Source organism: Amblyraja radiata, chromosome 20 (assembly GCF_010909765.2).
Source record: "Amblyraja radiata isolate CabotCenter1 chromosome 20, sAmbRad1.1.pri, whole genome shotgun sequence".
In the NCBI taxonomy this organism is placed as follows: domain Eukaryota; kingdom Metazoa; phylum Chordata; class Chondrichthyes; order Rajiformes; family Rajidae; genus Amblyraja; species Amblyraja radiata.
In genome coordinates, this window is record NC_045975.1 from 26,776,218 (window position 1) to 26,803,554 (window position 27,337).

General features: G+C 42.7%; 1 protein-coding gene and 1 long non-coding RNA gene across 2 annotated transcripts in view; one reads left to right on the forward strand and one right to left on the reverse strand.

The window, feature by feature from the left end:
* The window catches only part of osbpl5 (oxysterol binding protein like 5), a 104,331-nt gene that overhangs the window by 18,779 nt on the left and 58,215 nt on the right, over window positions 1-27,337 (reverse strand). Inside the window, exons 2-13 of the mRNA XM_033039141.1 lie at window positions 23,057-23,204; window positions 19,503-19,576; window positions 17,306-17,386; window positions 16,125-16,226; window positions 11,493-11,696; window positions 10,276-10,360; window positions 9,446-9,617; window positions 7,045-7,273; window positions 6,314-6,498; window positions 2,009-2,090; window positions 1,017-1,115; window positions 95-191 (exon numbers count right to left, since the gene is read on the reverse strand). Of these exons, the coding sequence (XP_032895032.1) occupies window positions 95-191; window positions 1,017-1,115; window positions 2,009-2,090; window positions 6,314-6,498; window positions 7,045-7,273; window positions 9,446-9,617; window positions 10,276-10,360; window positions 11,493-11,696; window positions 16,125-16,226; window positions 17,306-17,386; window positions 19,503-19,576; window positions 23,057-23,204 (1,558 nt within the window). The remainder of the gene's footprint in view (window positions 1-94; window positions 192-1,016; window positions 1,116-2,008; window positions 2,091-6,313; window positions 6,499-7,044; window positions 7,274-9,445; window positions 9,618-10,275; window positions 10,361-11,492; window positions 11,697-16,124; window positions 16,227-17,305; window positions 17,387-19,502; window positions 19,577-23,056; window positions 23,205-27,337) is intronic.
* Window positions 6,052-25,795, forward strand: LOC116984775. The gene is made up of 3 exons (XR_004415122.1): window positions 6,052-6,062; window positions 8,040-8,043; window positions 25,710-25,795. It is a non-coding gene; the product is annotated as an uncharacterized LOC116984775 (long non-coding RNA).

Genomic DNA, 27,337 nt, shown 5'->3' on the forward strand with positions numbered 1-27,337 from the left:
CTTCCTTCTCCAAACCATTTACCTCGCGTCCCTTTCCTGTTACAAACTGGCAATTTTGTTTTTTGAAGATTATGGTTGCCAATAAATTTCTTACCATAAAACTTGGAGCGGGCCAAGATAGAACCAGTGATACAGAAATTGTCCTTCCTGTTACTGATGTAAAATGCAGAAACTGGAGGATGATGGGATACCTATTACAGAGCAAAACACAGTTAGTCTGGAACTTAATTATCAGTTGGACAACTTTCCTCAATGCAAGGGACTTGCATATGGCTGACTTGAGCCTAGTTTTAGTTTAGAGATACAGCAATGGAAACAGCCCTCCGAGTCCACGCCAACCATCAATCACCCGTTCATGTTATTCCACTTTCTCATCCACTCCCGACATATTGGAGGCAATTTTTTCCAAGAGGCTAACCTGCAAACCTGCCATCTTTGAGATGTGGGAGGAAACCGGAGCACTTGGAGGAAACTCACGCTGTCACAGAGAGAACGTACAAACTCCACACTAACAGCACCGGATATCAGGATCAAATCCAGGTCTCTGGCACTGTGAGGCAACTGTTCTACCAGCTGCGCCACTGTGCCGTACTAACACTCCCTAACTTAAACCATGCAGCACACTCACCTCACACCCTTTACCAACTTTTATCTCAGCGTTTTTTTCCTGTCTGCATCCGTTCAATGTCACTTCCCCCCTTCTCATGGCCTTGCCAACAACAATACACATTAGAAACCACGTTAGATATTTCTGTGAACTTTAATCTACATCCCTCTTGAACCAGTGCCTGTAAACGTGTCCAGCATCTCTTTCAGATGGACAAGTCCTAATTGTCTAGTATACCTTCAAGGGAAGATATTTTAGTGTGTTAAATTACTTGAAATTTTATTTTCAAGAAATCAATTAGTTTGATGTAAATAAGAAGTCAGCTTAGGCATCGACATTCTTATTCTTTGACTGTACAAAATTTTCATGGAAAAGGACGCAGCCTATGCCAACTTGAAACAAGGTTTACCTGCTCTGCTATGTAGAAAGTGCGGCTATCAGTTTTAGGATGGTACCAGTAACAACGAAAGGTCTCTCCCAAGATTGGATTATATGGTTTCTTCAGTCCCTGATAGAAAGAAGAAAGGAAATAAAACCATCAATTATCCCTGTCTGCGTGACTTGTACTCAAAATGGCAGTCAATCTGGGTTAATTTTAAAATCAGACTGCCCATTTGAGGTGATGTATTGGCCACAAGTAACACAGAGTTTGAATCTGACTATCAAGTTAACAATTTACAAGACAGTTACTTTCCTGTCTTGACGAAGAAATTTGGAATAAAACACCTCAATTGGCATTAAGCAGATAGCATGTTTCTAAAATTCTGATTGTTCTGTAATATAGAAATCTATGTGCAGGTATAGATGAAACTTTTTGTCCAAAAAATGCTCAATCTATTAAACTGATTTGTCTTCCAGCAATGAACAATGGCCATGGTGAAAGAACAAATTTGAGCATACTTGGTGAACAACTGGCTTAATCATTGAACTATGACTGGGATGACCTCGGAAAAGTCATTTATTAACCCCTAATGCTGACTACTTTCTAACTTAAAGTGACTGCCACAACAACCTATTGCTATTATCATCTCTGGCTTTACTCACTCCTAAGTCCTTCCATTCAATTCACACTCCAAAATCAAAATATTTCCAATATATATCCTCTCATTCCATTAGCCTTTCTCATCCTTAACTCCAAGTTTGACATTTTTATGGTTAAGAGAGAGCTCCATCTGCTCATGCAGAAAGTTTGGGCAAGGCCACAGTGCAATTTATGTTTGAAAATAAATCACAAGCAGCTGTGATTATGGATCCTATTGAACTACAACACAAACTTTCAGCGGCAACATTTCCAAATAGTAGTATCACATTGTACTCTTATTCCCTGGCCATGTAACTGGCTAAATTCCCCACTGTCTCTTATTCTTAAACTCCTGGTACTGCCCCATACCCCAGCCTTACCTTTGGTTTTTTGTAAAAACCAGATAGGTACCATTGCACCACTTGTTTCATTCGGCCGTAGGCATTCTCTTCCAAGGCAGCTCTAGTGGAACAATAAAGATCAAATATAAAAGTTCCAACCAGGTATACAGGTCAAGATTCTACATGGCAGTTTACCTGCTATTCCATCCCAAGCACCTTCCCTAAACTTGAAGACATAAAATTATCTTATGTTTTAAATTTAGAACATAGTACATAGAAAGGTACAGCACAGGAACAGGTGAGTGCCTGGAACACATTGCTGAGCGTGGTGGTGGAGGCAGATATCATAGTGGTATTTAAGAGATTTTTGGATAGGCACATTGATATGCAGAGAATGGAGGGATATGGATTATTTGCAGGCAGATGAGAGTTGGGCTTGGCATCATGTTCAGCACAGACATTGTGGGCTGAAGGGCCTGTTCCTGTGCTATATATATATATATATATTATGTGTGTGTGTGTGTGTGTGTATATATTATATTATATTATATATATATATACACACACACACATATATATAGGGTGATTTCACAAAAGGTCACTGGAGCGTAGATCCGCACCCACGTGACCGCAAATTTTAACTGGGGGACAAGCGTCACTTCCGGTACATGTTAGTGAATGGGAAAACACGCACTTTCACACCCGTTAAAAACATCGAAAACGGCCATTTTTTGAGCTGCAATTAACTGTACCAGTCGGGGTGACCGTGAGGCACAGCTACCTAAATTTACAGTAAAAAAGAAAGATAGAAACTAAGGTAAATTCAAGAGGGAGCTGAAGGTGCAAAAACGGCGGAAGTTGATAGCGGACATTTGCCGTGGAGATTTAAAGATCCAAAATATCGGGAATTATCGCGTTTGCTCGCTGCATTCCATCAAAAGTAAGGCATTATTGACTTTTTATCTTTATTCATTTGTTAGATGAAAAGGATTAAAAGTTAGAAATCCTTCAGTAAAATTGCAAAATCGCCCATTGTTCTCAGGTGGGTTTTAACATGCAAAATGAAAACGCTTCTGAAGCTCCATTTACCATTTAAATAATCGTAAACTCTCAATGTGTTTGGAAATAAATTTTACTCAGATGCAAGCTAAGGAATGGGATAATTGTCAGCTGTTGGTTGGACAAAATCAGGAGATTTTATTATTTGCCAAAATATATTTCTCAATGCAGTGCCCACTGTGATTGCAAGGTAGGGCTTGGGGAAGTTTGTACTCACATTGCGACATAAATAAATAAGTAGTTTGGGTGATTGCAGGCAGTGAAGAAAGCGAATGGTATGTTAGCTTTCATAGCAAAAGGATTTGAGTATAAGAGCAGGGAGGTTCTACTGCAGTTGTACAGGGTCTTGGTGAGACCACACCTGGAGTATTGCGTACAGTTTTGGTCTCCAAATCTGAGGAAGGACATTATTGCCATAGAGGGAGTGCAGAGAAGGTTCACCAGACTGATTCCTGGGATGTCAGGACTGTCTTATGAAGAAAGACTGGATAGACTTGGTTTATACTCTCTAGAATTTAGGAGATTGAGAGGGGATCTTATAGAAACTTACAAAATTCTTAAGGGGTTGGACAGGCTAGATGCAGGAAGATTGCTCCCGATGTTGGGGAAGTCCAGGACAAGGGGTCACAGCTTAAGGATAAGGGGGAAATCCTTTAAAACCGAGATGAGAAGAACTTTTTTCACACAGAGAGTGGTGAATCTCTGGAACTCCCTGCCACAGAGGGTAATCGAGGCCAGTTCATTGGCTATATTTAAGAGGGAGTTAGATGTGGCCCTTGTGGCTAAGGGGATCAGAGGGTATGGAGAGAAGGCAGGTACGGGATACTGAGTTGGATGATCAGCCATGATCATATTGAATGGCGGTGCAGGCTCGAAGGGCCGAATGGCCTACTCCTGCACCTAATTTCTATGTTTCTATGATTGTGCAGGCTTTAAACAAGAAACATTGAGAAATATATTTTGGCAAATAATAAAATCTCCTGATTTTTGTCCAACTAACAGCTGACAATTATCCCATTCCTTAGCTTGCATCTGAGTAAAATTTATTTCCAAACGCATTGAGAGTTTACGATTATTTAAATGGTAAATGGAGCTTCAGAAGCGTTTTCATTTTGCATGTTAAAACCCACCTGAGAACAATGGGCGATTTTGCAATTTTACTGAAGGATTTCTAACTTTTAATACTTTTCATCTAACAAATGAATAAAGATAAAAAGTCAATAATGCCTTACTTTTGATGAAATGCAGCGAGCAAACGCGATAATTCCCGATATTTTGGATCTTTAAATCTCCACGGCAAATGTCCGCTATCAACTTCCGCCGTTTTTGCACCTTCAGCTCCCTCTTGAATTTACCTTAGTTTCTATCTTTTTTTTGGACTGTAAATTTAGGTAGCTGTGCCTCATGGTCACCCCGACTGGTACAGTTAATTGCAGCTCAAAAACTGGCCGTTTTCGATGTTTTTAACGGGTGTGAATGTGCGTGTTTTCCCATTCACTAACATGTACCGGAAGTGACGCTTGTCCCCCAGTTAAAATTTGCGGTCACGTGGGTGCGGATCTACGCTCCAGTGACCTTTCGTGAAATCACCCTATACACTGTTTTATGTTAACACCATGAAAACGGAAATTTCTGCATCAGACAGAAGCACAAAGAATGAGATTCACAAATGGTTGTTCCTCATCTTTCCATCAAAACACAACATCATAAATCCCCATCCTGAATGAAAGTGTCAACCCTTCCCATTACACCAACACAGATTCAATCAAGGAGTACCAGCCAACATATTTTTTATGCCAAAACCACACAGCTTCCAGTCAGCCAGACACAGTGCCTTGCTGCTCAGCCAACCAGGATGCACAGGAGCACGCATCTCTTCATCTTATGAATCTTTATAGTGCATTTCAGCACATAAGTACATCTCAAAGCACTTAATATCAAAGCAGCAGCAACTATAGACACAATTGCAGTTCCAACATTGTCACTAATATGAACTGTGGAATTCCACCCTCATGCAGTTCCATCCTCATGCACCAATACAATGTCTATGTCTAATTATTTGTAAGATTGCCATCATCATCATGTAGGATATTCCTTCCTAGAAGGGTTTCGGCCCGAAACGTCGCCTATTTCCTTCGCTCCATAGATGCTGCTGCACCCGCTGAGTTTCCCCAGCAATTGTGTGTACCAATGTCTATGACAGATGAGAAATTCATGAAACTACTCCCTTCTGCTCAAATCCTTTCTGGAAGCTTTGTGTCAGGTGAAATTCACTACTTATACTCATCTCATTTAACATATATTTCTTTTAAAGGCAGCTATTTGACCCAGTTAGTTTATACTGAGGCTCAGAGCATTCTATCAATCCCTATCAATTGTAACTTAATTTTTCTCACATCATCCCGGATTCTCGTATCACCTCCCTACGCAAAGGGAAATTAAACTAGCCATTTAAATTGATAACCAGCATGTTTTGGGGAGATAAGGGAGAACATGGCAACTCCACACAGGCTGCACTGGAAGTCACAATTGAACCCAGGTTGCTGGTGCTGGGAGGCTGTAGCACTCCCTGTACCATACCCAAGAGGCTTAATTTGTTGCAGTAGTGGCAGCTAATTATTTGTAAGATTGCCATCATCATCATGTAGGATATTCCTTCCTAGTTTGCACTGACTATAATAGACAATATCTTTTACACTAAAGTCTGGTAAAACCCAGCTGGGCAAGGATCTTCCAGGCATACTGTGGTTAATATCTTCATTTTCTCATTTCAATCAGTAAACATGTTCCTAGTGATGAACACTGACATACTGAGGACCAATTGTAAAACAGATGGTTTAAGAACATTGTATGAAGGGTATTTTCAGCACCATGGTATCTGAGAGAACCATTGTAAACTTTTTCATACATGGAATATCTCTGGAGAACCTTGCTACCAGGGTGACATATCCCTGCAGTCTTCAAACCAGCTTAATAAATCAACTGTAGTTTCAGCTTCAGAAGAGATCTATCACAGCCTCACATGATACACCAAGTAGTTCAACATATAATGCTTGAACATATTATCAAGGAGTTCTTAAACTATGATACATCAACAATAAAATATGCTTTTCTACGAGTCTGTCCACAAATATACTGTAAATAACTACCAAGTACAACGTCACCTGGAAGATTGACATTAAACTGAACTAAATAAATGACCTAAACTGAACTTTGCAACTGAGATTATTGATGTTGGTACAGCATTAGAGAAAGGTTGCGTCTCGGATATAAAAAGTGACGTACTGGGAGAGGAGGTCAGAGTGGTAGTAGTAGTCGGACAGTTTGTCCAGAAATGAGCGAGGCTCCAGTATAAAGGTTGGTAGTACCACACGGGATAGGTCCATTCCAGGTCTGAGTTGCTTCAACACTGTCCACATCAGACTCTTGTTTTCATCAGTCACTGTCTCCGTCTGAGTGGTTTCACTAATCTACAGATCAAAAGTGAAAAATATTAAATTACCATTTGTAACAAAATATAGAGTTCTTCAGAATTGATGAGGCAAACTTCATCATTGTGTCTGATTTAGAGAGACCACAGAAATTGATTTATTTGCAATTGGGAATTTTATCCAGTGCTCTTAATACTGTGTAGGTAGGACCTGCAGTTGCTGGTTTGTATCAAAGATAGACACAAAATGCTGGAGTAACTCAGCGGGTCAAGCAGCATCTCTGGAGAAAAATAATAGAATATGTTTTGGGTCGGAACCCTTCTTATGTTATTCTAGCATTTTGTGTCTATCTTCAGGCTTGTTACTGTCTTGGAGGCAGAACATGGCTCAACTAAGCAAGTCTTTGCAGTTCACCAACATGTCAACATCAATATCTTAATGAAAGCAGGCGAATAGTAGGTTAGCAAAGATACCAGATTCTAGGCAGCAGCCATGTAATGATTTTTTTTGGAAAGCAGTGGTATACAATATTTTCATTTTAATGTTTTAATTAAGCAAAACAAATCTCGATTCCGTGACACTTACTTCTCCAAACTCCTCTGAACATTCTGCCAGATAAGTTGATTCTAGTAAGTCCTTCATAGCCATTTCTTCCTGGACTTCAGACAGGTCTGTGTCACTTTCCTCACTCCTGCTGCTCTTGTCATTTGAGCCATTCTCCAGCTCTTCATGATGAGGATCGTTATCTTGGTTCAATTTGTAGGAATATATATCAGCATCTTTGTAGTAATCATTGTTTACAAACTCGACATCACTTAAACACGAGAAGAGAGGGGAAAAAGAGAAAAGTCTAAAGTTAACAAATGATATGTAATTTGCAGGGGAACGTGAGAGGTAATAGTATCTGTTGCTTTGTACTGTGTGGTAATGAAGTTTTCTAGGTTGGAGAGTTTATAGTTCCGGGAGGTGACGTTGAAGAAGCCTTGGTAAATTGCTGCCATGCATTTTGCAGGGAAAGGAGGGAGATGGATCACATGGACGCAGAGGAGATTAGTTTAACTTGGCATCCTGTTCAGCACAGATGTTGTGGGGCAAAGGGCCTGTTCCTGTTCTGTACTCTTCTGCATTCAGTAGGTTATTCCCAGTTATCAGTGCATGACTGAATATCATCCAGGTTTTGTTGTACACAGGTTTAGAGTGTTTCATGTTCTGCGGAGTTGTGAAAGGAACTGTCTATAACCAAACAACAAGCTGCCTCAACAATAAATATCCCCGGTTCTACCTAATGTGGTTAATTGATGAAGCAGATGAAAATGGTTGGATTTAAGTCACAGAACTGTGGAATACAAACATGTGGCAATGTTGTTGGATAAATTACTTTGAACCACCAACAATGCGTTTTAGGTAAGAGGGAAATTTTATGTCATAGGTAGGTTTTTAGTGTTCTGGCGGTGTTAAATGTAGTATGGATAAAATAAAGGATCTGAAGCTTAGCTATATAGGATGAATGAGATAATTTTGCATCAATCTGCTTCAGCCAATGCCCAGGGAGGAGAATGGAATGAAGTATTACAAAATAGCAAGGTTTGTTGAAGGACAAAATCAATGACTTCATATCTCCCTTCAGATTCAACCATACAATGTTCTTGTCTAATGTCAGATAATATGTTTGATTCTGTAGATACGATTACAGAGTAAAAGGCAATGCAATTTTATAGAACTGTGGATTTTAACAGCACAGAATGAGATCCCTTCCTGTCAGTGCTGGGCCATTGTTAGCATGAATTCCAAGAACAACTTGGAATATTATGGAATATGAATGGGACAAATTAGCAGAAATTGGGATGAGCTAAAAGTACTGAATTATACAGTACATCATGCAGCTCAAAGAATTTCAGTGTGTCCCAGAAGAAAATGACCAGTTTTATTTTTAAGCTGAAATGCTCGCACCATTATCTCCAAAGACCATACAACAAGCTGCCTCTGACTATAATTTACGTCACTTCTCTTCCTGTACTCTTGATCATCTTCAACCAAGCTGTGATTCCTGATCATTGGGCAAACGTTCTACCTACCTTTCTCTTGACCTCTTTCTCACTGTACACTGCACACAATTTCTGATTGTTCAATCATCTCATTCAACCATAAATGGCTCTTACATACCCCATGTACATTTATTTTTGAAAATTGCTATTGCATTCCCTTAACCCATTTGTGTCTCAGTTTGTAGAAGGGTCTCGGCCCAAAATGTCACCTATTCCTTTTCTCCAGAGATGCTGCCTGACCCATTGAGTTATTGCAGCAGGTACACAAAAATGCTGGAGAAACTCAGCGGGTGCAGCGGCATCTATGGAGCGAAGGAAATAGGCAACTTTTCGGGCCGAATCCCGGGTCTGAAGAAGGGTTTCGGCCCGGAACGTTGCCTATTTCCTTCGCTCCATAGATGCTGCTGCACCCGCTGAGTTTCTCCACCATTTTTGTGTACCTTCGATTTGCCAGCATCTGCAGTTCCTTCTTAAACAATGAGTTATTGCAGCATATGTGTGTCCAATACAAGTATAGCTGTGGCTCCAGTCATGTTATCAAATACACTGCCTGAGGTATGATGAAAGCAGTGACTCTCATAATATTAAAAAAAGTAAGATGCGGTCAAACAGCCAAGTCATAGGAGGGCTACAGATTGAGTGCTGAATAACAGGATGGGTATCTGATGGGCAGCATGGACATGGTGAGCTGAAAGCTCTGGTTCTGTGCTGTAAAGCTCCACAACACATATTTTGATTCTAATCGCGTCCATCTTTCAAAGTCTGTGCCCAGATCTCTTCAACCTTACTCCTGCCCTCTTGACAATGAGCTAGTTCCAGTGAAAGTTACAAAAAATAGCACTACTTATCCAATCTTTCAGCTGAGATGTACATATGCAATATTCACCCTATGGATGTCAGTGAAGTGTATCTACAGGAGAGCTGTTCATCTGTGTACCTACTGGGAGAGCTCCTGATGGGTGGGACTGAATCCTTGTATCAGACCAGCAAGTCCTGGGTGAGTTGCATCCATTGAGCTGTTCAGATCGCCTTCCCTCCCATCCTTAGTTGTGCCGCGTTTAAGAAGACTTGAACATCGTAGAGCTAATTCCAGAGCATCCATCCAGCATCGACCTGACAGCCAAAAATCATCAGAAGAAAGCCAGGGAATATACGTGAATGAATCATGCACAAATGCGAATCAGGAAATGAACTAGCTATTATTGTTTATCGGAAATACACCGACGAATATAGATCCAATTAGAATTACACATTAAGAAAACAGCTGAAAGGTATATATCTCCAGAGGATGGAAATCAGGAAACAATTAGCTCCGCGGGATTTGCCAATCTTTAGAGACATTATTTCACAAATATTGTTTTACATTTTCAACTATCGATTTCTAGTCATTGATTTATTATTAATTCCCCTGGAAAATAACATTCATCATCCCTACTACTGTTTTGAAAAGGCACAAAATAATTATTGAATGTATAATATTATCCATATATTTTATGAAAAGGCCATATTACTGCTGATTATTTTTGCTCGTTGCAAAAACCCGTGGTCATTTTTACATTTTACAAGTTTATTTTCATATCACCTTTCTTCTTAAGATTTCAGTATTACTCTTAATTACTGAACTTTATATTTTTCCCAAGTCCAACATTATCCTGTGCACTTTTAGATGTTGTTACCTTGCTACATATCCATTTTATTGGCACCTCATTATTGACTTGGACTTGGGAGCAATGGAGCTTCATAAATTTATCATAAGCAATCGTAATCTTACCATCTGACTCAGAGGCCGCACGGAAGATCAGGTAACTACTGGGAAGAGGCTGTGTTATTGATCCCACATTCTCACCTTTTGGACCCTGGAAAAACAATGCCATTACCTTAGGGGGGGGGGGAAGAACCATTTTACCATTGATAGAAGGCTGAGTGACATTTTGTAGTAGCTTGCCCTCTAGCTTTAGCTGTTTAGTATTTTCTTGAGGCAAAGAGTTTGTTCATTGTCAGAAGCATAATTTCCTTTCAAAGTATATCCCATCCGAGGATATCTGCTTTGTTTCTTCATCGGTATTTGGTGAACTTCTGGATAGTTCTTCTTTAGAACCAAGATGAGATAACACCTGCTATGCAGATTTGTTGAGCTTATGTTGTGATGCATAATCCTAAAGAACATTTATTTTTTGACCACCTTGTATTTGATGCCAACATGGTAAAGTGAAAAAAAAAATGTGCTGCTACCTCAGTTTGAACCAAAACTCAGTTTATGAACAGTTTATCCATAGCTATTAGAGGAAGGAGTAATAATGTAGTAACAGTAGAACTGCATTAGTAACAATTCCCCCAAGCGTGGACAACCAGCCAGACCAACTAAGATATTGATGCCATTTCCTTAAGCTGATAATCCCCATGTAGCAGACGTCCAATGCCAAATCTTTTGAAAATTGGGCAAATTTTAATGTTACATTTTTATCACCACTAAACCATTTTCTGATTGGATAATTCATGTACAATTACTTCCTTCCAGTTGACCTAGAGGTTCAGTTTAAAAGGTTATATACATATGGATAATTTTTGGCTTGTTTCCTGCAAAATTCATTGATCGAATAGAAGGATTGTTATTGTCCGCTGCCTTTTTTAGGCCTACAATATTACCCAAATAGTTTACATCAACTACCAGATTTATTATACTTTTTCTTTTCCACAGGTAAGACACTGCTATAAAGCTTCATTTACTCCATTATCCCAAATGGTTCTGAGACTCACTATCATTCGTGGATAACTAAAAAAGTGATTATATCGTGTAAAGAAAAAGCATGTATTTGCTAAGAGATTTCAGAAAATTGCACAGAATTGAAAGAAACTGAAATGAATTAAGATTAATTTTCAAATTAAGATTAATAAGGAAGGAAAAATTAGATTATGTGATAAATCTAGCGAAAAATATGAAAATCATCTTTAATTCTCTGGGTCTGCTGTATGCCAGGAGTAAATTACCTTCATTGCCCAAATGGATTGATCGAGAGGATGGAATAGTTTGAAGCAGAAGCCATCCTTTTTCGAGGGTCTTTCGATGAGCTCACAGGTGTTGAGAAGGATGGTTCCCACCCACTGGCCATTGCTGGGTGTTTTATAAATTAGCAGAACGCCAGGTTTGAGCACACACCAGAGTTTGGTCCAGCTCTTTAGAGTACCTCGGATCTGCAACAAAGATTACAGGTCATGAATCTTTTATCTGTGCAAATAGCGACCATAAAATATTGAATAAGATTCAATGAACAAAAACAATCTATCAAAGCAATACCTCTGCAAAAGTGCATCAACTTGTTTTATGTGCTTGTCAAAAAGATAATGATGCAAGAACAAGTATAGTAAAAGCTAATTTGAATATTTATTCCTGATTATTTAAATATGATACAATTATTGGTGATCTTTCTTGTTTAGTCCCTGAAAAATAATGGAAGCAAAGAATGTATTTTATTACAGTTATCATGGAATTATAATAGCCTGTTTATACCAGGGATCCTTCATTGTCCAGCAGGCAGGAATAATAGCCACTGGTTCTTTTGTTAAATCGCCCTGATTGCATAAGCTAGATTGCCGTGTGATCCTTTTATCTGCCACAATCCCTGCAACAATAGCAATAAAATCAATTTAACTGAGACTCTTGGAATTATAACTACAAAAGAAAAGGACGGTCGTTTTAAACTGAGACGAGTAACGATTTCCTCTCTGAGTCAGGGCTGCCAACTCTCATGCATTGAGCGTGAGAATCACGAATTTCGCAAAATTCTCACACTCTCACGAGGATCACAGTATTTCTCACGCTCAATTTAAAAATAAAAAAATAAAAATAAAAAGGCTTCCAGATCTCCTCCACACTCACCAATGAGAATAGCTTTCTGATGGCGGGTTTCCCGTAGAGAACGGGCAATTTGATTGGCTTAAGCCCATCGCACACACTTTAAAATGGCAATGTAGCCAAAAATGCTGGAGTAACTCAGCGGGTGAGACAGCATCTCTGGAGCGAAGGAATAGGCGACGTTTCGGGTCAAGACTCAAGCACTTCTCCAGCATTTTTGTCTACCTTTGATTTTTCCAGCATCTGCAGTTCTTTGTTAAACATTTAAAGGGGCAGTGTAACTGAGTAATGATTCCATTTGACATTCATGGAACCAAAATCTGCAGGTGCTGGAAATTCAAAATAAAGCAAAAACTGTTTTAGAGGTGAGTGAAAACCATGAGGGGAATTTTTAAGGTGAATGCATAGTCTTTTTTTCCTGGGATATCTGATTCAAGAACTAGAGCCATTGGTTTAAAGCAGTCAAACTATCGGCCCGCGAAGAGTCCAATCCGGCCCGCGGGATGATTTTGGGGAAACAAAAAGTAGTTTAGTTTAGAGTCTAAACTACACATTCCCGAGCAGATGGTGTGATAGGCGAGACACGGCGGTGGTCCTAACACCTACCCCTGAGACACCTCTCTCACCTCTGGCGGATCTGTGTCCGTCAGTCATTTGGTGCAGCGGTAGAGTTGCTGCCTTACAGCACCACAGACCCAGATTTGATCCTGACTGCGGGTGCTGTCTGTACAGAATTTGTACATTCTCCCTATGACCACATGGGTTTTCTCTGGATATTCCGGTTTCTTCCACATCCGAAAGAAGTGCAGGTTTGTAGGTTGATTGGCTTCTGTAAATTGTCCCTGGCGTGTAGGATAGAACTGGTGTATGGTAGATTGCTGGTCGGTGTGGACTTGGTGGGCTGAAGGGCCTGTTTCCATACATATGTTTTACATATATATCTTAATTTCATTGAACCATATACTTTGTTGAATATGTGGCATTATTTTTGTCTTGTTTCTAAGGTTAAAATGTAAGGTTGATTGATTTATTTGTGCAGAACAGTGAAGGAAGTCTGACATGCCTTGTTTCTATGTTATTTTTCCTCTATATATATATATATATATATGCATAACAGCATGAATTATAATCTGATTTCCATACATGAATATACTAAGGTCATTCATGTGCTGCACCTGTTGATTAGAGCCTGGCTCTACTGTGGAATGTAATTAGGAATGTAATTTAGCCCAACCTTATTCATACCTAATCCAATTTAAAGCATAATGGGTTGAAATAAAAAGGCACTCTCTCCCCCCCCCCTCTCCTCTCCCCCACTCTCCTCTCTCTCCCCCCCTCTCCTCTCTCTCCCCCCTCTCCTCTCTCCCCCCCCTCTCCCCTCTCTCCCCCCCTCTCCCCTCTCTCCCCCCCTCCCCTCTCTTCCCCCCTCCCCTCTCTTCCCCCTCTCCTCTCTCCCCTTCCCCCCCTCTCCTCTCTCCCCTTCCCCCCCTCTCCTCTCTCCCCTTCCCCCCCCTCTCCTCTCTCCCCCCTCTCCTCTCCTCTCTCCCCTTCCCCCCCTCTCCTCTCCCTCCCCTCTCCTCTCTCCCCTCCCCTCTCTCCCCTTCCCCCCCTCTCCTCTCTCCCCTTCCCCCCCTCTCCTCTCTCCCCCTCTCCTCTCTCCCCCTCTCCTCTCCCCCCCTCTCCTCTCTCTCCCCCCCTCTCCTCTCTCTCCCCCCTCTCCTCTCTCTCCCCTCCCCCTCTCCTCTCTCCCCCCCTCCTCTCTTCCCCCTCCTCCTCTCTCCCCCTCTCCTCTCTCCCCCTCTCCTATCTCCCCCCCCTCTCCCCCCTCTCCCTCTCTCTCCCCCTCCCCTCTCTCCCCCTCTCCTCTCCCCCCCCCTCTCTCCCCCTCTCCACCCCCTCTCCTCTACCCCCCTCTCCTCTCCCCCCTCCTCTCCCCTCCCCCCCTCTCTCTCTCCCCTCTTTTCTCCCCCTCCTCCCCTCCCCCACCATCCCTCCCTAAACCCCCTCCCCTCCACACACCCCTACCCCCTCCCTCCACCCCCTCCCTGCTCCCCACCTCTCCCCCTCCTCTCACCTCACCCCCCTCTCAGCACACCCCCTCACTCCCCCCCCTCTCCTCTCCCCCCCTCTCCTCTCCTCTCCCCCCCCCCCCCCCCCCCCCCTCTCCTCAGATGTGACTGCAAGTTGGGGGCTATGCGTCAGTAGATAGGGTGGTTATGGGGTAAAAGGAGCAAATTAATAATATTCATATAATATCAAGGGGGGTAATTAGCGTGAGTGCGGGGGGGGGGGGGATAGTTAGTGTGTGTGGCGCTGCATGCCCCCCCCCCCCCCCCCCCCCCCACAACCGCACGTTGGGGGAACAGACCCAACGGGTCTGCACTTGGTCTAGTATATTATAGAAAGATCAAGGAATTGAGAATTATGGGTAAGTGGTATGAGCACAAAAGCGGAGGAGGCCATCATAGATTAGCCATGACATATCAAATGTCTATTGCATCCGCTGCTCTAGATGTCAGCTGATCTACATCTAAGCGCCTTGAGTATTAGAAAGGCGCTATATAAATCCCATCCATTATTATTACATCGGTGAGACCAAGCGGAGGCTTGGCGATCGATTCGCCGAACACCTCCGCTTGGTCCGCATTAACCAACCTGACCTCCCGGTGACTCAGCACTTCAACTCCCCCTCCCATTCCGTATCCGACCTCTCTGTCTTGGGTCTCCTCCATGGCCAGAGCGAGCACCACCGGAAATTGGAGGAACAGCACCTCATATTCAGTTTGGGCAGTCTGCATCCTGGGGGCATGAACATTGAATTCTCCCAATTTTGTTAGCCCTTGCTGTCTCCCCCCCCTTCCTATCTCTCCCTCAGCCCTCGGGCTCCTCTTCCTCCTTTTTCCTTTCTTCTCCCCGCCCCCCATCCCCCCCACCCCCCATCAGTCTGAAGAAGGGTTTCGGCCCGAAACATTGCCTATTTCCTTCGCTCCATAGATGCTGCTGCACCCGCTGAGTTTCTCCAGCATTTTTGTGTACCTAATATCAAATAGCTGGACAGGCGGATGGATCTGGTGGCCTACTCCTGCTCCTATTTCTATGTGGGGGAAAAAACCCCGAAAATCATTACAAAATATACTAATGTATGCTTCTGATATATGGCAAGTAGTTGACAGAACTGAGAAGTAGGTTAAACTAGTTGGATGTTATTTGAGATAATGATAACAACCGTGAATTAAGATGTTGAACACGGGTGGTTATATTAGTTGAGATGATATTCAGTGTTGAGATACAGCATGGAACCAGGCCCTTCAGCTGACTGAGTCCACGTTGACACAAGTTCTATGTTATCCCACTTTTGCATCCACTCCCTACACACTAGGGGCAATTTACAGAAGGCCAATCAACTTGCAAGTCTTTGGGATGTGGGAGGAAACTGGAGGGTCACAGGAACCCATACGGGTCACAGGAAAAATGCCCAAACTCCACACATACAGCACCCGAGGTTAGGATCGAACCCTGGTCTCTGGCGCTATGAGGCAGCAACTCTATCAGCTACACCTCTGGGCTGTCCAATCTTAGAATCCATTGGATAGATTGTAATTCGCGAGAGGACTTAGTTAACTGTGAGTTGGTCATTCAGTTGAATACCAATAGTTTATCTGATTGTATTTAACTAACCAAAATGGGTCTCGGTACCCATGGTTGGGAATCATGATCAGTTGATATCGATGTGACAGATTTGTACAACAACAGATTGTGTGAACTACCTTTAGCCAGTCCTCCATCACCACCACAGAGGGGTCCTTCAAAGCACTGAACATCTCCTTGCTGGCCCTTTTCTTCTCCTGTCTGTAATTTTTCTTCTGAGCCTATTTTAAATATAGAAATCACTTCCAAATTAAGCACTGAAAACCACTCAGCATGAGTCACTGAGAAACATTCAATAAATGCTCAATGAATGAATGAATTTATATGTTCAAGCAATGAAAATATAACTCTGTTGTTAATGTAGGGTCTTACAGAAAACATTTAGTGCCCTCAAGATATTATAAGGCACTCTATTCATAAGAAGTGCAATGTAACAGTCAAACTGTGCAGTGAAATGTCTCAGAATTAACAAGTGACCAGGTGACTGACGGGTTTAGACATCTTTGGGTAAAAGAAGGTACCAGTTAACTCTTTTTACGTTCTGATATTTTATACTCAGCTGAATATGCATGCCATGTCATCTAATCTGAATAGTAACACATCAGAATGTCTGAAAATGTAACATTACTTCTGTATTGCAATGAAAGGAAACCCAAGATTATATGGTCAAGTCATGGCATGGAACTTGAACGTGTGACTTTCTGACGATCATTGGAGATTCAATTGACATTTGCATTTTCAAATGATTCTATAGCTCAGAAACAGTGATCACCATTGAGACAAGAATGAAAAAGTAAAGATTTTTTTGTGAGCCTTCCTATTCATAAATGAAGCTGCAAGCAGGCGTCAATTACATAAACTTCTGGTTGAGTTTCTGAAATAAAAATATGGAGCCCCCCCAAAAAGTGTTAAACTTCATCTACGTGTATAAATGCTGACAATGCCCATGTAGCTCTGAGTATTTTAAGAATTTCTGCATGAACATAGATGTTCCATAGTTGCAAACAGTGATTCACCACCGTTCTATCAAAACCACTAACAAGTATGACGTTACAGCAATTATCTACCACTGACTGTACAAAATCCACACTGGAGTCCGATGCAAGGTTAGACGTGATGCAAGAACTGCTTCTCCATTTATTTCATTGGTGGTTTATTAGATTGGTTTTACCTGTTCTTATTTAATTGATTTTTAAAGTTTACGTTTCCATAAGTGAGATGTTAAAATTTAACAATTAAAAAATAATTGTTGTTATTTACAAGAAACCGAGAAAGCTGACTAAACCTGTATGATGCATACCTTTAAAGATTCCTTCTTCGTCAGTTTAGAGATGGAGGATACATAATCTTTGTCGCAACCATTGTATAGTTTGGAATCTGACTGCAAGAGAAATGAAGGGGATCAGAACAACATTGCTACACTATGGTGAGAACTGACGCATTAAAGCTACACCCCACTGTGGAGTACAAGAGAATTACAAAATGATTTAGCCTTTAACACCTCACTGACTGATCTTAAACAGTGGTTATAAGTGAGTTCGCTATTCCGCCTGCGCATGCCCGGGTCATAGGTCACTAGCTATAAACACTCGGCAACGGTGGTACTGCATTGTGTGTAGGCTTGCGTTTCGTCCGTGGTCGGGGTCGGGGTTAGCTCTCCATCGCTGCGGCCGCTGTTGAGTTGCTGCTGGGCCATCCCCATCCCCTCCCCAGTGTCTTGTCCCTGTCCGGAGGTGTCCGGGTGGCCCTGGGATGGTGGGGCAGCTCTGGACTTGCACTCTGGCCGGCAGCCCTCTACCTCCTCCCCCCTTCCCTCCCCTCAGTCCGACACCGAGATCCTGCTGAAGATGGGCAGACTCCGGCCCTGCTCGAAGACGGGCGACTCGGAACCGCTGCTGCTGGAGTCGTCCTGGTCGGAGAGAGAGTTTGCGGATGGGCTCCTGCCGGCCATGGGCAGGCCGGGCGCCCGCTGGAGCTGCTGGTGCTGCTGGTGGTGCTGGTAGAGCAGGAAGCATAACTGTGTTCGGCACGGACTAGAAGGGTCGAGATGGCCTGTTTCCGTGCTGTAATTGTTATATGGTTATATTATATATGGTTATGTTGCACTGACGAGCCATAGATCATTTTTGTCCCTTTCACAGCTTAAACAAAAACTTAAATTGGTAGGTTTTTGGAGGGGCAGATGCAATAATCTTTCATGTAGTACCACAGATGGAGCTCATATGCCCATAACCTCATCTCTTTGTTAAGATGTAGGTCAGGGTGAGGCTCCTGCAGCCCTCACCTGAACTTTTTTCACAACCATTCGACCTATGATCAGAGAAGTCCCAAGCCTCAGACTTTTCTTGCTCTAGATAAATGAATGCCTTAATAAAAACAGGAAAAACTCAGCAGGTCAGGCAGCATCTGTGGAAAAAGAAACAGTTAACATTTCAGAACTGATGAAGAGCCACAGACCCAAAATGTTAATTGGGTTTTTCACCCCACAGTTGCTGCCTGACCTACTAAATGTTTCCAGCAATTTCTGTTTTTCAAATGTCCAGATTTTAAAACATTTTGCTTACTGAATAAATGCCAAGTCTGGTTTCTTTGTTTGCTAAAACATTTATTAGCTTCTACATTTTTTGTAACTCTATTTTTTGTAACTTGTCAAATCTTTAATGAAGTTCTTTTTATGAGTTTCATGCTGCATTCATTATTGTTCTTTGTACTTTGTGAAAAAATTAATTAAAATATAAAAGTGATTGTTTTCATCACAATATTCTTTAGATTCATTCATTCAAGGTTATCCCCCTTCTGGCCCCTGTATCGCACCTATTTGCTATGCCTACCACCTGCCTGAAGGAAAGGTGATAAGTATAGCCGGAGATATGGTTGAGCATGTGTGTGGGCAGGGGAGAAGCAGGGTTCAAAGGGGTAATGAGGAATGCAGTGGAAGCAGCCCAGACCATCTCACTAACCTATCCTATCATACGTCCTATCACCAACTAGAGATCTACCATCTACCTCATTGGAGACCCTCGGGCTGTCTTTAATTTGACATTACTGGACTTTTTCTTGCATTTAACATTATTCCCTTTATCCTGTATCTGTACGCAGTGGACGGCTCAATTGTAATCACATATAGTCGGTCCACTGACTGCGTGGCATGTTACAACAAAGCTTTTCACTGTACCTCAGTACATGTGACAATAAACTAAACTAAACCAGGCAGTTAGTGGTGAGAATCTAATCTTTGTTTTAGAAAAGACAGGTCAACCAATCCCACAAATGATCAAACAGAATCTTCCGAGATGTGGAATTGAAGTAGCATTCTACACAGAAATTTCAAATCTATAAAAATCTTTTGCATAGCTAATCTGGTCGACTTTTGACAACCTAAGGTGAGGACAATGTACAAGAATAATTCACACCAGTCCAAATAAAGTGACCTTTTGCGCACCAAAAGGTAGGTTGATAGGTTTAGGTCAGAGGTGAGAGAAAGGTCAGGTGCCTACCTTACTACTGGAGATGGGTGTTGAAGTGACCTCACAGGGAAGAGGTGAAAATCCATTATTTTCGATTTCATTACCTGTAACAAGTGGGAATAAAGTCAGAAACAGTGAGAGTAGCCTGTATTCAGGAAAAAACTGTTCATAACCAGATCAATAAGACCAAGAATGTTTTACAAGGCTCAATTGGATTGAATGCAGCAGATCAATAAAGCCATGGTACAAATAGTTTGCAGTGATGAGCTTTATGGAATTATTCCACTCAAGTTTATTGCAAGTGTCTGCAGCACCTTATTTCACACTGACAGGTTGCGGAAATGATTCCAGCACCTTGCTCAAAAATACAAGAAAACAGAAGCAGGAGTAGGTCACCTGGTCCTCTGGCCTATCCCCCAATTCAGTGTGATCATGGCTGAACTATCCCAGAACTCAGCTTTCCTTTGTGTAGACCTCCTTAAATCCTTGCACAAATCTGTTTAAATATGGATGCTTAGTAAAACAAACAGGCCAGACTTTTGAAATTAGTTTATGGCAACATACTCAATGTCCAATATCACAATGTCTCCACGTTGTACTCTGCATTGAATTGAATTCCTTTGAAGTCAACACACTGAATTTCAGAAGCGACATACAATGCACCATATGATGCATTCATAATATATCACCAAAGACTAATTTCTAACTTATTAAGAAACAAATTATGTTAAATTCAGTAGAATGACCATTTGCTTCTTTCCATAATTACAAGACCCTTAACAGATATGGTCAAGAGCAATTCCTTGAAAAATAATTTAATAAAATGATATTTCATTAAAGATAATTTCCCCATTAATGATTCTGATTGTTTTCTAGAACTACTGCATACAGTTTTCCTACAAAGTTTATAAGGAAACTGGAGTTATGCTTATGTACATTGAGTAAGGGCTTTTCCAATGTGAATTTGCGAACTGTGGAATTCATGACAATCTTTCATTGTCTAATTTGGTGATACAAGTTTATCACCTTCCATCACAGTGAAGAATGTTGATTCCACTGTGGTGGAAGTTTATGTTAAATTCTATTGTGTATTGTGCTCTTTTTTATTGTCTGGCTGCATGGTACATTTCACTGTACCTTAATTGGTGCATGTGACAAATAAATGTAAACTTGGACTTGAAGTTGAAGTTTATTAGTTAACCAAATTCTCACATTGCCTTTATCGGATCAGAAATCAAAGTCATTCTTTATTATTCCAAAATCTAGGACACTAGATCATTTCATTAACCATTACATTTTCATGCCATTAGACTACTCGGGTTTGATTTACTCAGTCTACCTTGCGATCTCCCACTCCCATCTGGATAGTTATTCAGCTAATTTTAGAAGAAAGTGATTCAGGAAATTGCATTTATGGTGAGCCTCTGTTCCTGGCACTACTCCAAGAATGGCAGATGTTACTCTATTTGCTCTCCTGTGGAAGAGTGGCTCACACGAGACCGAATCGTGAGTGGAATGTTGATAACTAGAACGGAATGTTGATAACTAGGAGTAAACGGGTCCTTTTCACAATGGCAGGCAGTGACTAGTGGGGTACCGCAAGGCTCAGTTCTGGGACCCCAGCTATTTACGATATATATTAATGATTTGGACGAGGGAATTGAATGCAACATCTCCAAGTTTGCGGATGACACGAAGCTGGGGGGCAGTGTTAGCTGTGAGGAGGATGCTAGGAGGCTGCAAGGTGACTTGGATAGGCTGGGTGAGTGGGCAAATGCATGGCAGATGCAGTATAATGTGGATAAATGTGAGGTTATCCACTTTGGTGGCAAAAACAGGAAAGTAGATTATTATCTGAATGGTGGCCGATAAGGAAAGGGGGAGATGCAACGAGACCTGGGTGTCATGGTACACCAGTCATTAAAAGTAGGCATGCAGGTGCAGCAGGCAGTGAAGAAGGCGAATAATAATAATAATAATAGATTTTATTTATTGGGCGCCTTTCAGACATCTCAAGGACACCTTACATAGGTTAACAGGAATATAAACATATAATCAGAATAAAATAAATAATAAAGACATCACAGAAACACAAATTAAAAACAGAATTCAGTCCAAAAACAAAAATCAAAAACACAATTTGAAGAGAGAGCAGCAGCAGCTAAAGCGCGCCAGCGTCCACTCTCCCTTCACGGCAGCCATCTTGGACAAAGACTAACAGGATTATCTCACAGACAAAAAATCATCCCCCCACAATGGATACCACTGTGGGGGAAGGCACAATGTCCAGTCCCTATCCCAAGTTCACCCCAAAGTCAGGCCTATTGAGGCCACCGCAATTGCCTCTACGGAGGTCCGATGTTCCTGGCCGTTCTCACCGGGTGGTCTTGCCCCGGCGTCGGGAGAGTCCTCTCAGCGGCTGGGCCACCTGGAACAGCCGCTATCTAGCTGGAGACCGCGGCTTCTGAAGCCGACAAGGCCGCGCCGGTTTGGAGCTCCCAGGCTCCCGATGTTGAAATCGGCGCCGCCCGCTCCGCTCCACAGACCCGCAACCCGGAGGTTGAACACGGCGGTCTCAGCTCACCAGAGCTCCAGCGCGTCGATCCATGTTAGCATTCATAGCAAAAGGATTTGAGTATAGGAGCAGGGAGGTTCTACTGCAGTTGTACAGGGTCTTGGTGAGACCACACCTGGAGTATTGCGTACAGTTTTGGTCTCCTAATCTGAGGAAAGACATTCTTGCCATAGAGGGAGTACAGAGAAGGTTCACCAGACTGATTTCTGGGATGGCAGGACTTTCATATGAAGAAAGACTGGATAGACTCGGTTTGTACTCGCTAGAATTTAGAAGATTGAGGGGGGATCTTATAGAAACTTACAAAATTCTTAAGGGGTTGGACAGGCTAGATGCAGGAAGATTGTTCCCGATGTTGGGGAAGTCCAGAACAAGGGGTCACAGTTTAAGGATAAGGGGGAAATCTTTTAGGACCGAGATGAGGTAAACATTTTTCACACAGAGTGGTGAATCTCTGGAATTCTCTCCCGCAGAAGGTAGTTGAGGCCAGTTCATTGGCTATATTTAAGAGGGAGTTAGATGTGGCCCTTGTGGCTAAAGGGATCAGAGGGTATGGAGAGAAGGCAGGTACAGGATACTGAGTTGGATGATCAGCCATGATCATATTGAATGGCGGTGCAGGCTCGAAGGGCCGAATGGCCTACTCCTGCACCTATTTTCTATGTTTCTATGTTTCAAGCAACCGAGTAAAATTCCAATGTGCGGCTTCATAAATAACTCTGTAAATTGTGACCAAGATCCATGTACTACGGATATCACATGATTAATAACTGTGTGAAGCCCAGTACTGTGTACAACCATTACCACTATGTGACTTTGTAATAGTGGACCACAAATATATGAGCCACATATACCCATCCCTGAACTTCTGAGTATATTTTCTAAATGGTGTCAAGCTAAGTTCTCCCCTTATTAAAGCCCCTGATTCTGAGATTAATCGCAGGCTTTCGCTACTCTAAAAGTACTGGTACAAAACAGGGATCAAACCAGAAAAATGCCCATGACAAACCTGGATTCAAAGGATATATTTCATTGTATCCACCAAAAGAAGAGTTTCGGGTGAATTCACGAGGGTCGATTTTCTGTGGTGTTGCCAATCCAGTGCAGAGAGAAAACCTGCGCCGCAACACGTGATCTTCCATCATGGCATGCGTTTTCTGTGGAATATAACAAGTACCAGTGAGTCCCAAATGGAAACTCTTACAAGAAAATAAATACTCTTACAGAACACTACAAAGCATCTGTTTTCCTTAACCAATCATTTCCCCCCCTTCCCAAATGCTCCAATTCCAATAACGCAAAGTTTTCATGGTTAACTTCGATCTATTAAATAATATATTTCCAGCATTAAGGTATCGGAGCCAAACATCTTGCACAGACAGCAAAAAACTAACTGTTGGAGGAATTCAGCAGTAGCAATATCTGTGGACCAAGCATTTTCTCATAGATCATTATCACACTCTATTTACTATGGCATATCTTACCCAAACTGAGCTCCTACGTTAGTACGTTTAGATACAAGCATTGAAGTTGTGCAGGGAGGATTACATTGTGGACTTTACAGGAACAGTGTAATCAACATATCAAACAGACAACTGAACTAGTCAGCCAAGTTGCTGCAGGAAATGTTGAAACAAGTCAAGCTGAAAGCATACAATGTTTTGATTCTGATCCTTATGCTACAAAATAGCTGTAATGACCTGGATTTCTTTATTTGTCCATTTTGAAGATTATTAGATGGAATTCTCCTGCTCTTAATGTAGCTTAAACGGTAATCCCAGAGAACGTAAATTCTCCAAAGTTTCCAACCAAGTGTGGAGTGCCCAGAGAAGTGGAATTAGATTTCTTTCACTAAAGTTTAAAACATTAGATCTGTTCCAAATTCTAAAGAAAATTTAGACCAGAGAGGGAGAAATTAGTTACAGTGGTAATAGAAATTAATAACCTAGAAAGGAAAAAGGAGTATTTTTCTTGAATACATTCACTGATCTGATTGGAAATTTTTGATTAAGTAACAGAGGAGGTTGAATGCAATGGATGTTGTCCAGATAGATTTTTAAGAAAGTTTTTGACATAATTGCCATATAAAAGCTGGTTAACAAAACCGATGTTCATGGAATAGGAGGGTTAGTGTCACCTTAGATTAAAAAAACATTGATCAAGGACAGAGCATAGAAAGATGAGCTAAATGGTTACCTTTAGACTGCAAGATGGTCATCTGTGTGGTATTTCTCAAGGGTCAGTGTTCGATTCACTACCTTTTAATCGCACAAATAATATGGATATTGGAATGCATGCTAAAATCTCACAGTTTTCTGACTAATCCACAACTTGGAGAGATGGCAAATGGTGAGGATAATGCCAATCAAATACACAGGACGCAGCCGTCCTTACAAAATGGGCAGACAGATAATGTAATAAATTGAATTTATTAATAAGTGTGAGTGGATACATTTTGGTGGAAGGGATGGGGTGAATCAATACAAATTTAAGAGCCTATTTTTATAAGACACTAGACTAAGTGGGACCCGTTGGGTCCCTGTCACACGGGATGCCTGGTCCCCCAACACAATATTCCGCCACTCACCCGTTCCCCCAACGCAACTTGTTCCCCCAATGCAATATTCCACCACACGCCTACCCCCCTCCTATCAAATCCACCCCTCCCTGTCCCTCTCTCCCTCTACTCCCCCCACTCTATCCCACCTTGCCCATCACCCCGGACCGCTTCTACTCCCCTCCCAATCCCCCTGCACCCCACCACCCTTCTACCCTACTCCCTCCCTCTTTCATCCCTCTCCCTCCCTCATCCCTCTCCACTCCCTCCGTCTTCTCTACCCCCCCCCCCCCCCCGTGTTGTGGGCCGGGCTGTGTCGCTCCCTATCTCCTTGTAATGGTGCGGTGCGTTAGGGCTGCTCCCGGTATCCGCGCCCACGGGCAGGAGCCGCTGAGGCGCGGGACCCGCAATGTCCCTCGCCAGCGGGTAGATAGCGGGGCTTGGAGCTGCCTCCCCCCCCCCCCCATCTCCCTCTACCACCCCATTTCCCTCCTCCCCACATTCCCATTCCCTGCCCCAGCATCTACCCAGGTCGTAGAGCAGGGCCTGGAACCGCCTGGTTCTCGTACTCGGTCCCTCCCTGGCTGTAAGAGGCCGAAACACTCGCAGATGTGGGCCTCGATGGAGCCGTGCTCGCTGTGGGCCTCGACGGACCCGAGCCAGAGCTGCCCACAGATCAGGAAACGGGGGCTGTGCTGCCGGATGGTGGCGGCCAGGTGGCCCCCGAGGCGCTGGTACACTTTGACCCAGGCCCCAGGCCCCCCCTCCCCAGTCCTCGGGCACCACCCTCCCCACCAGGTACTGCGCAGCTGCAGCTCCTCGGCTGGCAGCGCCACTCCATCATGGCGACCTTCAGCTGATTAACCGCGGACGTAGCCAATCAGTGCGGCGATGGTGCCAGGAAGGGGTGTCGCCATCCCGGCGTCGCCCCTTCCTGACTGACAGGAGAGGAGACCAATCTGCGTGACGATGACTGACATCAATCTGTGCACGCGCATTTTTACGATTTTTGAACCTTAATAACTTTTACAATATACCATCGATCGGAACGAAACTTGTTGCACTCGCAGCACAGGAGAACTCACAGGTGAGTAAAGCTGGTGAGAAATCGTAGCGCTATAGCGTACCATTTTTGCGCTAATAGGAAAACCACGCAAACCAGAAGAGCACAAGATCAGAGTTTTAGTTGTATATAGACTGTATCTACAGATCTTGGATGACAGTTTATTGGGAGCCTATGGAATCTTGGGCTTCATAAATAGAGGAATTGAGTGCAAAAGCACGGAGGTTATACTGAACCCGCATAAAGTCCTGGTTAGTTCTCACCAAATGTGCGCTTCTGGCCAGAACAGTTAAGGAGGAATATGAAGGTTCTTGAGAAGGTGGTGTGGCCAATAACCAGATGGACCTATTTTCAGTATAGAAGTTGGGAGGTCACGTCAATCAATCAATCAGATTTATTCATCACATACACAATAAAGTGCAGTGCAATCAAAGAGCGGTATAATCAAAAAACACACAATACACAATAGAAATTTAACACAAACATCCACCACAACATTCTTCACTGCATTGTTCCCCTGTGGTCGGGGCCATAAACCTCTACAGTCGCCGCTGCGGGCGGCCAGATGTACAGGCCCTCTTGTCGGGACAATAAGTCTCGAATCGGCGCTCCCCTACCGGAGACCGCAGCTTCAGGATGTTGTTGGCCGCAGGCAGAGCCGGATTTACATACAGGCTTCATAGGCTGTAGCCTAGGCCCTCGAGATCTAGGGGACCTCGGCCTTGCTCCGCCAAGTTGTGTAATATTTTTGACATAGTGGCGTTGTTACAAAACCTACCATCAGTGGCGCTGTGCTTGCGATTCCGGAGGCTTTGGTGGGGGGGGGGGGGGAATAAAATGCAGGTGAGGTTTGTATTCATTGTCGGAGAGGAATTTACTCAGACTGCTACTCAAATGTACCACCTGATGAAGAAAATCCGTTCTACGATTGTGCTCCCGTTTCTGCTGGATTGAAGTTCAACGCGACTAAAGACGCCTTCAACATCACGGATCGCAAGTGCAGGACAAAACAAAAGGTATGTCGTTTACTTAAGATATTTTCTTGCTTTTTGTTGTGGCTTCATTTTAATCTGCTGATGTGGAAAATGTCGAGTGGTGGTGGCAGCCTCGCCTGCAGCTGTTCGTTCTTCACCCTTTTAAAAAAATTTTAGTTTGTTAAAAAGGTTTGTTCTGGAGGCCTTGTAGTCTTTTTATGTGGGGGGGGGGGTGGGGAGGGAGACGATAAATTTATGTGGAAGATTATGATAGGTTTAGATAATGTAGATAAAACAAGCTGCTCACATTAATTTATGTACAAGGACAGATTTAAGAGAACGACAAAAACGTGTTTTTTTAAAATGCAGAATGTGGTACTGACCTAGAATTTCTATGATCAATAATTCAAGGGTAAATGGAAGGGAAATAAAGAAATGAATCTGCAGGAAAGAGTGGGTATCCAGACACCCGTTACGGATACGTTGGGCCAAATGGCCCATCTCTGTGCTGGAAATAACATGACTCAATGAAACCTTCCTTAATAGCATTTGGTTTTGAACAAATTCTCAGCATCGCTGGCTGGTGCTCAAGTTAAATCAATTACAGCCTGTACTTTCCGTGAAAGCACCAGCCTGTGAGCTGAACCTGTAATCCATTTACACTGGCAGGGACAACAATTTCATCTTTAATCAGGA